The sequence below is a fragment of the Cetorhinus maximus genome, chromosome 14 (genome assembly GCF_964194155.1).
Source record: "Cetorhinus maximus chromosome 14, sCetMax3.hap1.1, whole genome shotgun sequence".
In the NCBI taxonomy this organism is placed as follows: domain Eukaryota; kingdom Metazoa; phylum Chordata; class Chondrichthyes; order Lamniformes; family Cetorhinidae; genus Cetorhinus; species Cetorhinus maximus.
Window position 1 is genome coordinate 39,160,096 of NC_135892.1, and position 12,819 is coordinate 39,172,914.

The 12,819-nt window shown below is 42.1% G+C and overlaps 1 protein-coding gene across 3 annotated transcripts in view; it reads left to right on the forward strand.

Moving 5' to 3' along the window:
• wtap (WT1 associated protein) overlaps positions 1 to 12,819 on the forward strand; it is a 69,827-nt gene that overhangs the window by 21,248 nt on the left and 35,760 nt on the right. For 2 of the 3 annotated variants that reach the window (XM_078556798.1, XM_078556799.1), the window contains exon 4: positions 7,409 to 7,467. The exons of the other annotated variant lie outside the window; for it this stretch is intronic. In XM_078556798.1, coding sequence (XP_078412924.1) covers positions 7,409 to 7,467 — 59 coding nt within the window. The remainder of the gene's footprint in view (positions 1 to 7,408; positions 7,468 to 12,819) is intronic. 3 annotated transcript variants of the gene reach the window in all.

Below are 12,819 nucleotides of genomic sequence, written 5' to 3' on the forward strand. Positions count from 1 at the left end.
TGCGACCTTCTCGGAGCAATTAGGGAAGGGCAGTAAATGCTGGCCCAGCCAGTGATGCCCCAACCCTGTAAAGAATTTGAAAAGATGCCACTTTTGAGGTCTTCTCAATTTCTTCACCAGCTCTTGAAACTCTTGTCGGGCAGTCATTTATAACCCAGAAGGAGGCTGTCCAGGCCATCAAATCCATGTTGGCTCTCTGCAGAGCAATTCAGATAGTCCCCTCCCCCTCTTGATGCCTGTAGCACTACTGCAGGCCTTCCAAAATCAAATTTCTGTGGAAAACTCTGCCCCCTCCCCCCACCATTCTCATAGGTCTTCTCCCTCACTTCCTGTTTCTTCCCTCCCCTGCCCCCCCCCCCCCACGACCATCCGTCAGCTCCCTCGAGTCTGAGGAGTCATGGCAATCTCAAAGCTTTAACAGGGCCCCAGTTGCAGAAGGCTTGGGAAATTTGGTTTAATTCCTTGAGTGCTGTTAGCGGGGGAGGGGGGGGGGGAGTTCCAGGACTTTAACCCAGCAAAAGGCTTAGTTTAATTCCGAAGTGCCCATCCAGTTTCCTTTTGAAATGATTGTTTCTGTTTCCACAACCCTTGTGGACAGCGAATTCCAGGTCACTACGAGTTGCTATGTTTTTAAAAAAAAGCATTCTCCCTCGCACTCCCTTTGTATCTCTCGCCCAAAATCTTAATTCTACGTCCTCTAATCCTTATAACATTAGCTAATAGGAACTGTTTGCCCTTGTCTACCTTATCAAAATCTGTCATAATCTTGTGCACTTCTATCAGATCTCCCCTCCATATCTTTTACTCCAGGAGAGCAACCCCAACTTTTCTAACCTAACCTTCAAATGAATTCCTCATCCCTGGAACCATTCTGGTAAATCTCTCTGCACTTTCTCCTCATGTCCTTTGTAAAGTGTGACCAGAACTAGACATACTACTCCAATTGGGGCCTAACCAGCTCCTGATAAAGGCTCAGTATAACTTTCCTGCTTTAAGTTTCAATTTATGAAGCCCAAGATCCCATATGCTTTATGAACCACTCTCTCAATGTGTCTTGCCACCTTCAAAGATTGATGCACATGCAGGCCAGGTCCCCCTGTTCCCAATCGCTTTAGAACTGTGCCGTTATGTCTACACTGTCTCTCCAGATTCTTCTGCCAGAATGCTTCACATCACATTTCTCTATACTAAGTTCCATCCACAATTTGCCTGACCATTCTGCTGCCTTATCTTTCTCATGTTGCAGGCAATTCGTATCATCCTCACTGTTTGTTACTCCCCCAAGTTTGGTATCGTCAGCAAATTTGGAAACTTTACTTTGTATTCAATTATCCAAGTGATTTATATATAGCAAAGAAAGCAGTGGTCCTAGCCCTAAACCTTTGGGAACATCACTATCCATCATCCGCCAGACTGAAAAATACCATGACTTGCAGTTTTTTTGTCTTTGAGCAAATCTTCTTATCCAATTTGACACTAGCCCCCCTATTCCATGAGCCTCGGTTTTGTTAACCAGCTTTTTATGTGGCGCTTAGTCGAATGCTTTCTTAAAATCTGTACGGACAACATTCCCTGCATTCCACTCATCTGCCGCCTTAGTTACTTATCAAAAAATTCAATTGGATTAGTCAAGCATGATCTATCTTACAAATCCTGCTGTCAGCCTTTAACTTAAAATTCTTCAAGTACCTGTTGGTGCCATTCGTTCTCTCCTCACCGCCACCACCACCACCACCCAGCTGTCATGTATCGTTTCTAAAACCTTATCCTCTATTGATGTTAAACTAACTGGCCTGTAGTTGCTAGGACTGTCCCCAGACCCCTTCTTCAATAAGGATGTCACATTTGCCACTTGCCAATCCTCTGACACGTCCCCCATAATCTAGGAAATCCGACTTGTTATCAGATTATTCCTCCTCAGTCAACATCAATGCAAAGTACTTATTATGTATTCTAGCCTTGTCCTATGCTTTTAAGCATACATGGCCGCCTTTGACCCTAATGTGACTCAATCTGCCTTTTCCGACCTGCTTACTATTTGTGTCAGTAAAAGATTTTTGAATTCCCTTTTAAGTTGACTGCCATTCTTAGCCCCCATCTCAAGACTCTATAGCTGTAACGCAACTTTGTGATTTATAGGATCATAGGACTTAGGAGCAGGAGTAGGCCATTCAGCCCATCACGTCTGCTTTGCTATTTAATAAGATCATGGCTGATCTGGTTGTGCCTCAACTTGGCTTTGCTGTCTGTCCGCACCCACCCCCCCCCACCCCCGCCAAAATCCTTGACTCCCTTGTCTACCAATAATCTGTCTGACTCTGTTTTGAATAAATTCAATAACCCAGCCTCCACTGCTTTCTGGGGAAGAGAATTCCACATACAAACAATCCTTTGAGAGAAAAAAGCTTCTCCTCATCCCCATATTAAAAGGTAGACCTCTTATTCTTAAACTGTCCCCTAGTCTCTTCCACAAGTGGATACATCCTCTTGGTATCTACCCTATCAAATTCCCTCAGGATCTTATGCTTCAATAAGATCACCTCTCATTCTTCTAAACTCCAATGGTTATAGGCCTAACCTGTCCAAGGTTTCTGCATTACATAAGCTCCTCATCCCAAGAATGAGTCGAATTAACGTTCTCTGACTTGTTAATGCTTTCAAATGAAACCAAAACTGTATTCCAGATGTGGTCTCACCAAGGCCCTATGAATTAAAACTTCCCCACTTTGATATTCCATTCCCCTTGCCATAAATGCTAACATTCCATTTTCCATCCGAATCACTTGCTGTACCTGCATACCAACTTGGTGTGATTCATGTCCCATGACCCCCAGATCCCTCTGCCTCTGAGTTCTGTAAACTCTCTGGAAGAACTGTACATTACGTAAACATTCTTCCAGCCAAAGTGGACAAGTTCACATTTTCTCACATTATACTCCGATATGCCAAATTTCTGGCGGTTCAATTAACATGTCTATATCCTTTTGTAGACTCTCTACCTGCTCTTGACAACTTAATTTCCTCCCGATCTTGGTGTCGCCAGAAAATGTAGCTACCATACATTCAGTCCCTTCATCCAAATCTTTGACACATTGTAAATAGTTCAGGCCCCAGCACTGATCCCTGTGACACTCCACTTGTCACAGCTTGCCAAGCTGAAAAGACCCATTTATCCCCTAGTCTTTGCTTCCTGTGAGCCAAACAATCCTTTATCCATGCCCCCTCCCCCTATGCCATGTAATCTTATTCTGTGTAGTAACCTTACCCTGCAGTTTTGCTCCTCTCTGTCTGTCTCTCACTGCCTCCCTCTCTCTCTCTCTCTCTCTCTCTCTTGCTGCCTCTTGAACCTTAATAGGAAAGATCTGAGAACAGATCTCCAGGTCGACCATGACTAGGCTGATCAAAATGTGCTGTAGGGGAAGTGGAAAATAAAGGAGGACAGGAAATATTACTTTTATACCATGGCACAGGAAGAAGTCAACCATATTAGAAGTGGATAAAGAATACTTTTTAATAGGACAGTCAGTGTACTAAATGCTCAGATCTTGACTCAGAGAACTTAATTTCCCAGATGGATCTCACGGCAGAGATACGTTCCTCTATCCTGGAAAGGATTGTGTTGGGACAGTGCAGAGATTAGGAGTTCCACACTATAAACTTTATAGTGAGGATGACGGGGCAGGGGAGAAAGGGGAAGAGAACACCCACCCCCATCAGTGGCTTACAACTGTTTTCCCCCATCCACCCCCAAACTCCATTGCTGTCCCAGCTTCTGTAGACTGAAGAAGAGGCCCAGGCTCCAAGCCCCAAGCCCAGGTGCAGCCTTGCACTGGGAGTTGGCCAGAGCCTTGGGTTGTTGAGTCACTCCCCTGGGCTGGCTTGGGGGTGAGACAAAGTGGGAAAGGGGAGTGAGAGAGAATGGGAAAAGAAATCAAGCAAAAAGTTGAACTGAATTTCAGGAGTGCTGTGATTGAGACACAAAAATTGTGCTACTCATTAAGGAAAAGGAACTCGGCCATCGCATTAAAGCAGCGGGTGAGTTGAACATTTCTGTATTCTCTCTTGAAAATAAAATTAAGTTGGCTTTTTTTTGTGTGTGGCCCGTGACTGATTTTGTCTATGTATGAACGGCCCTTGATAAGTGGCCCCACCCCTGGTCTATAGAATACCTGATCATACCGTTTTTGCCTCTGAACTCTAACCAAATGGATTCTGTCATTCCTTCTTTCCAGCACTTTCCAGCAATGATTTTCCTGATCAGTATTGGCACCCTGTCCACACACCCCACATTTTTTTCCTTCTCTCTCTTTTCTGAACTCTTCATATCCTTATATATTAAACGCTCAGTTCTCACATTTTTAAGCCACATTTCCATTTTTGCCACTGTATCATATTCCCACACAGCTATTTGCACTTGTAGCTCACCAACCTTAACATCACTCCCAGCAGTCTCCAGTACTGTGTACCTCATTGAGAGTGGCACACACCCCGAAGATTCTTGCACTTCTTCCCTCTATCATGCCGCTTCCTACCTACTATCCTGAACCCTTGCTGTCTAAGTAGTTGGACACCTCCCGGAACATACAATCCAGGAAACTTTCATCTTCCCAGATGCTCTGCAGTGACTCTAGCTTCCTCAGAAATTTTGAGCTTGAGCTGAAGCAGTTGATGGCTGAGTACTTTGCTTCACATGTGTTCCCCAGACACGTGAAGTATCCTGAAGTTCCTGCATGGCACAGGAATTTTAAACAACAGGTCTCAGATCCCATATCCATGATATAAAAAAGCCTTGTACTCCCTCAATCTAGTTAGTAGTCTGTTTATGAACTCTAGACCTGCTCTGTGCTATAAGCACAGATTGAAACTTTTAATTTCCCAGCTCCTAATTTGACTTTGGAAATCCTGGAACTTCCTCCCTAACAGTGGATGTACTGACACCACATGGGCTGCAGTGGTTCAAGAAGGTGGTCACCACCATTTTCTCAAGGGCAATTAGGGATGGGCAATTAATGCTGGCTTTGCCAGCCATGCCCACATCCAAAGAACAAGCGAAAGAGTTACTTCATAAAGGTTCAGCTCCGCTGTTGTATTGACCTATATTTGTGAAGCTCAAGATGCTATAGCTTTGCCAAATACTCTCTCTATATGTCCTGCTACCTTCAAAGATTTGTGCACATGAACCCCCCCCTCCTCCAAATCCCTCTGTCCCAGCAGATTCTGTAGAATTAAGCCATTACGTCTATATTGCTTCTCTCTTTCCCTACTGCCAAAATGCATCACCTCATACTTCTCTGCATTGAAATCCATCTGTCATCTGGCTGCCCATTCTGCTCGCCTCTTGCAGTTGATAGTACGGTGGTATTTTTCTCATTGTTTGCCATGCCTCCAAATTTGGTACCATATGTCACCTTGCAAAATGTCTTGCTTGTTCCTTGTCCAAACTGTTTTAATCTTTTCATTGTCTCTTTGCTGGCACAGTTTCCCCTACCTTTTTACGGTCTGATGCCCCTTGTTTTAACCATGCACTTGTGTTTTTCCAACCTTGGTGCCTCTTTTTTAAGCAAAAGGTAATTATTTAGGAAATTTGTCTTAATCAGTCTGCGATCTTAGGTTTTATGATTGGACTTTGCTGGCAAAGCAATATTTTAATGTCAGTCCTAGCCAATATTTATCCCTCTACCAACATCACAAAATAGATCACATTGCTGTTTGTGGGAGTTTTGCTGTGCTTAAATTGACTGCTGTGATTCCTACAATGTAGCAATGACAACATTTCAAAGTGTTTAATTGGCTCTCATGTTTTGAGATGTCCAGTGGTCATGTCAAGTGCTTTATAAATGCAAATCTTTTTTGTTGCATTGAGGACCTTAGAGTCAACTATGTAGCGTAGGAGTTGTTACATGTAGATAAAACCAAGTATGAGTAGCAGTTTCCGTCCCATGGATGGCATCAGTAATCCAGTTGGATTTTTATGACAGTTGTCCCTTGGATTGGAAATCTGTCAGTATTACTCCATTATTTAAGGGAGAGAGGGAGAATATGAAATTATAGGTCAATTAATCTAATGTCTGTTGTGTTGAAGCTGCTAAAAATTGCCATTGGGGACAGAGTGCCAAGCTTTTGAACAATATCAGGGCCACTGTGCATTTGTAAAAGGTAAATCATGTCTAAAAGAGTCTAATAGTTGAATATTTTGAGGAGATAAAAAAAAGTGCATAAATGTTATTTGTGTGGACTTTTGGAAGGCATTTGATGAGGATCCACCTAAGACTCTTAACAAAGATGAGTGCATCAAATTGGACGCAACTGACACTGGCTTGGACAGGGAATTCATTAGGGTGTAGGAGATAGAGTAGGGATAATAGGTATGTACGCAAATTGGCAGGATGTGATATATACTGTTTGCCAGGGATCTGTTCTGTGGCCTTAGTTTTTCCATTATACTTATAAATAATTTAGAGGACGGAATAGAGAGTTGAAAATTTAAGTTTGCTGACAAGTAAATAATGTAGGTGGGAGCAGAAAGTTTCAAATTGACATTGATAGATTAAGTAAGTGGCTAAAGTTGGTTGGTGGAAGTCAGTTTGGAATAGCTTTGGACCAAAGACAGATAGATGAGAGTATTTTCTAAATGGCGAGAAACTAGGAACTGTAGATGGAAAGAGATTTAAGAGGTTGAAGTACAAAAATCATTTAGCTTGTAGGCAGGTACAAGAAGTAATTGGGTAATGGAAAATTGACTTTTATCTCAAGGGTTGGAACATAAAGGGGTGGAAATCGCATTACAGCTGCACAGACTTCTGGTAAACCCCATCTGGAGTGCTGCCTTCAGCTCTGTGCACTGCACCTCAGGAAAGATATCACCTTTGGGTGCTGTGCAAATTTCACCAGATTGATATCAAGGTTAAACTATAAGGACGGGTTGCAAAGCAAAGATTGTATTCACTTAACGAAAGAAGATTAAGAAATGGTGTAATTGATGTGCTTAAGGTGATTTTATAGGATAGATGGAGAGACACTATTTCCTCTGATAGAGGGGTCCAAAAAAGAGGGCATAATTTCAAAATTAAAGCTTGGCCATTAGGCTAATTCAGGAGCACTTATTCACGCAAAAGATGGTGGAGAGTTGGAACTCTGTCCCAAAGGCTCTTGAGGCTGGGTTGGTTGAAAATTTCAAAACTGAGATTGGTTGATTTTTTACACAAGATGTATAGAATCAAGTTGAGTAGATGAAGTTAAATTACAGATCCACCATAAATTAATTGGATGGTGGAAAAAGCTCAATGACAATTATGTTCCCATGTTCAATTTGAATGTGTGTCTGAATGCAACTAATGCAGTTTTTACTTAGTGTGTTTGCATAGGAAATGGTTAAGTGTCTAATATTTGACTCCCTCCCTTCCTCTAGATGGAAACAGCAAGAAGTCTATGTGCATGCGTTAGAGACCAAGTGTTCAGAGCTCAGCTGTAAGTTACTTTAGTTTGTTTGTAACTGGCTTTAATGTCAAAAATATCTGTTTAATCAAAATAGCTGCAGAAAAGCAAAATTGGCAATTGGGTGGTGATCACCAGTTGCACGGAACTAGATATTTGTTTTCCTACAGCATAAAGAATTATGTAATGAAGATAAAATCTGGGGTTATGGTTCTTTTGATTCAGTGTGAGCTTCATCAAGTCAGCTGCAAAACCTGATGTTTTTTGTTGCCTATGGAAATCGGCATGGCAACAAAATAGCATGTCAGGAAACTTGTAGCTTCAATTTTCAAATGATCCAATTGTTGGTAAATGGTGTCGAGGGATGTGGGTGTCACTGGCTAGGCCAGCACTTATTGGCCTTATTCCAAGGGCCACATGCAGGCCAGACCAGGACATGAATGAACCAGTGCTCTTTGATCAGGGTCATGTCATCGAGACTCAGCCATGAAGCTTCAAAAGCACAGTTGACGTTTCGAGTCCTCATGACCCTTCAACAGAACTAAGTAAAAATAGAAAAGGGGTGAAATGTAAGCTGGTTTAAGGGGGGGAGGTTGGGACAAGAAGAGCTAGGTAGAGGGTCAGTGATAGGTGGAGATAACCAAAAGATGTCACAGACAAAAGGACAAAGAGGTGTTGAAGGTGGTGATATTATCTAAAGGAATGTGCTAATTAAGGGTAGAAGGCAGGACAAGTAAGGTACAGATAGCCCTAGTGGGGGTGGGGTGGGGTGAAGGAATCTAAAAAGGTTAAAAGGTAGAGATAAAACAATGGATGGAAATACATTTAGAAATAATGGAAATAGGTGGGAAAAGAAAAATCTATATAAGTTATTGGAAAAAACAAAAAGGAGGGGGGGAAAAACGGAAAGGGGGTGGGGATGGAGGAGAGAGTTCATGATCTAAAATCGTTGAACTCGGTATTCAGTCCGGAAGGCTGTAAAGTGCCTAGTATGAAGATGAGGTGCTGTTCCTCCAGTTTGCGTTGAGCTTCACTGGAACAATGCAGCAAGCCAAGGACGGACACATGGGCATGAGAGCAGGGTGGAGTGTTGAAATGGCAAGCGACAGGGAGGTCTGGGTAATGCTTGCGGACAGACTGAAGGTGTTCTGCAAAGCGGTCACCCAATCTGCATTTGGTCTCTCCAATGTAGAGAAACCGCATTGGGAGCAACGAATGCAGTAGACTAAGTTGAGGGAAGTGCAAGTGAAATGGAAAAGCATTTCACTTGCACTTCCCTCAACTTAGTCTACTGCATTCTACTGCAGAGCCACCCCATCTATGGCACAATGGGTGCTCAACTGGCCCATCTTGACAATGTTTAAGGACAGGCCAAGCCTGTACAGATCATGCAAAGGACACTTGACCTATTCAATACCCCGTATAAGAGGCTTAGCTTGTCCTTAAGCATCGCCAAGACAAAGGTCCTTCACCAACCTTCCCTGGGTCAGTTATTTAAAGGTTACATTTAACCCAGCCCTATGACTACTTGTGCAAAATTAACAACTTTGTTCCGAGCATTTATTGGAAATGTGGTCCGATAATTGTTGGGGCTAATACATTTCTACATTTTATGAAAGCTCCTTCTGAAACAAGAGTAAAAAGCATGAATTTGAGTGCTTATTTTCTCCTTGGTGCTGTATAGATCCGGTGTTTAATCCTTCACTTCTGGCTATGAGTTGTCACATTTACTCTGTTGAAGGCAACTATTGAATCTACCACCCTACCTAGCATTCCATGTCCTAATCACTCATGTTTTAAAAAATTCCTCATATCCCCTCTGCTTTGGCTAATCACCTTTAATCAGTGCCCTCAAGTTATCAACCCTTCAGTCATTAGAAATTGTTCTGTTTACTGTATCTAAACCCTTCATAACTTGAAACACTTTTCTCAAAATCTCTCCTTAACCTTATCTGCTACAAGGAGAGTAGCCCCAGCTTCTCCAGTATAGCCAAATTACTGTAATATCCTACCTTGTGGAGAGTACTCTGGTGCTTGCCAATGCAAAAGAAACAACAATAAGCATTTCTTGTGGGATTCAAAAACATCTCTAGGACAGGGCTTTTTGTTTTAAAGGTTTGTCCAGCCAGACATCTAAATCCAATAATGTAATCATAAAATAGTACAGCAGAGTAGGCAGCCATTATATACATTGGGGGTTAATTGTATTCAGGTGGTGGGCATTAATTAAAAACTCAGCCAGACAGTGAAGGATAAAACACTGGAGCCTAGTCTTTATACACTTAAAAGCTTTTATTTACAAAGTCAGACATTGCATGTCATGCACCACCAATCAACAACCACACTCTCAACCTGTTACTCATATATATAAAAAATTTAGCAGGCCATGGGTGTGGTTGTTGGTCGGAGGTGCATGACATGCAGTGTCTGACTCTAAGCAAAAGCTTGTATAAACACTAGGCTCCAGTGTTTAATCCTTAACTTCTGGCTATGAGTTGTCACATTTACTCTGTTGAGGGCAATTATTGAATCTACCACTCTACCTAGCATTCCATGTCCTAATCGCTCATGTTTTTAAAAATTCCTCATATCCCCTCTGCTTTTGCTAATCACCTTTAATCAGTGTCCTCAAGTTATCAACCCTTCAGCCATTAGAAATTGTTCTGTTTACTGTATCTAAACCCTTCATAACTTGAAACACTTTTTTCAAAATCTCTCCTTAACCTTATCTGCTACAAGGAGAGTAGCCCCAGCTTCTCCAGTATAGCCAAATAACTGTAATAACTCATCCCTGGAATAATTCTGGTAAACCTCTTTTGTACCTTCATATGTCGTGTATCTCTCTTTCCTCCATCCACCCCCACCTCCCCTTCCCTGCATGCTGTCCAGAATTGAGCAGTCCAGCTGGGGATGAGCTAATGTTTCGTATAGGCTTTGCAAACTTACTTGATTTTGCTGTCTAAGCTTTTAATTATAAAGCCCAAGATTCCATGTATTAATTAGTTGTTTTGACAACCTCAGGATCTTATATGTTTGAAGAGGTGAGTAGATAGAAACATATAAGATCCTGAGGGGCCTTGACAGGGTGGCTATGGAAAGGATGTTTCCTCTTATGGGAGAATCTAGAACTAGGGATCACTGTTTTAAAAATGTGTCACCCATTTAAGGCAGGAAGAAAAATTTTTTCTGAGCTTCTGGAGACTTTGCAACTCTTCCTCAAAAGAAGCAGAATCTGAATATTTTTAAGGCAGAGGTAGATCGATTCTTGATAAGCAAAGGTGTGAAAGGTTATCAAGGTTAGGCAGGAATGTGGAGTTGAGTTTACACATCAGATCAGCCATGATCTTGTTGAATGGCGGAGCAGGCTTGAGGGGCCGAGTGGGCCTACTCCTCTTAATTCGTATGTTCGAATGTATAGAACCACAGAACCATAGAAAGATGATGGTGCAGAAAGTGGCCATTCAGCCCATCGTGCCTGCACTGACCAAAAAGAGAAGAAAGAAACTAGCTGCTGATTTTAACCCAACTTGATAGCACCTGGCCTGTAGGTTATAGCACTTCAGATGCAGATCCAGGTACCTTTAAAAAGAGTTGAGCATTTCAGCCTCAACCACCAACTGAGGCAGTGTATTCCACATGTCCGCCACTCTTTGGGTGAAAAAGCTTTTCCTCATGTCCCCTCTAATCGTGTTACCAATCACCTTTAAATCTATGCCCCCTGGTAATTGACCCCTTAGCTAGGGGAAACAGGTCTTTCCTGTCTCCCCTACCTAGGCCCCTCATAATTTTGTACACCTCACTTAGGTCACCCCTTAGCCTCCTCTGCTCTGAAGAAAACAACCCTGGCCTATCCAATCTCTTCTCATTGCTGCAATTTTCAAGCCCTGGCAACATTCTTGTAAATCTCCTCTGTGCTCTCTCCAGAGCAATTATGTCCTTCTGTAATGTGTCCAGAACTGTACACAAAATTACAGCTGTGACCTAACCATTTTATACAGTTCCATTGTTACATCCCTGCTTTTGTATTTGACACCTTGTCCAATAAGCTTTCTTGACCACCTTGCCCACCTGTCCTGCCACCTTCAAGGACCTGTGGACATGCAGTCAAAGGTCTCTCACTTCCTCAGCCCCTCTCAATATCCTCCTGTTTATTGACTATTCCCTTGCTTTGTTTGCCTTACCCAAATACATTACCTCGCATTTTTCTGGATTGAATTCCATTTGCCACTTTTCCGCCCACTCAACGAAACCATTGATATCATTCTGGAGTTGACCACTACCCTCTTCAGTGTCAACTACATTCATTTATGTTAGTAACCTCTTTCCACCATAAAAGGTTTGAGCAAAAACACTCCCAGATCCCTCTTGTCTTGCACCCACTTTAAAATTCTGCCATTTGGCATGTATTGTCTCTCTTCATTCTTGCTACCAAAAAGCATCACCTGTGTATTTCTGAATTGAATATCATCTGCCATCTGTCTGCATATTCCACTAACCTGTCTATACTGTCTTGAAGTCTATTTACTGTTTTCCTCACTCTTACTTTCAGGTTCCATGTCAGCTGCTAATTTCAACATTTTGCCTTGTACCTTTGTGACTTATATACTCAAAACAACTGAACTTTGGGGAACTTAACTGTACATCCATTCCAGTCTGAAATTAGCTATCATAATTCTACATTTTTAATCCCTTAGCCAATTTTGTATCCATGCTGTGACTTAATTTATCCCATGAGCTTCAATTTTACTAACTAATCTATTATGTTGTACCTATCTAATACCTTTTGAAAGTTCATACACACAGCATCAACTGCACTACATCACTCTGTTGCCACATTTTAAAGCTGTCACGTCAGTCAAATACAATTAGCCCTTGCTAAATCTGAGCTGGCTGCCCTTTATTAGTTGACATTTGTCCAAATGGCTGATTTTCTCCATTTTTCTCCATTTCTCCAAAGCTTCCCAACTATCAGCATTAAGCTCATTCATCAGTAATTGCCAGGTTTATCTTTCTCCCCTTTTTTGAACAAGGATGTAATATTTACAATGCTCCAATTGTCACCTGTATCTGATGAGGATTGGGTGATTGTGGCCAGCACCTCTGCAATTTCTACCATTACTTCCCCCTGCCAGCTGGGGTGCATCCCATCTCAACCAACTGACTTAGCCACAGTAACTACTGCCAGCCTTTCCAGTACCACCTGTTCAAATATATTTTTATCTCACCCAGTGCCCCAACAAAGTCCTGTTCCTTGATACGCAAGAGTGCAAAGTACTGATTTTAGCACCTCAACCATGCCTTCAGTCCTCAGTCATGAGCCTTTTGCTGATAATGTGCCTATAGCAAAACCTTGGGATTCCTTTTTATGTTTATTGCCAATTTATT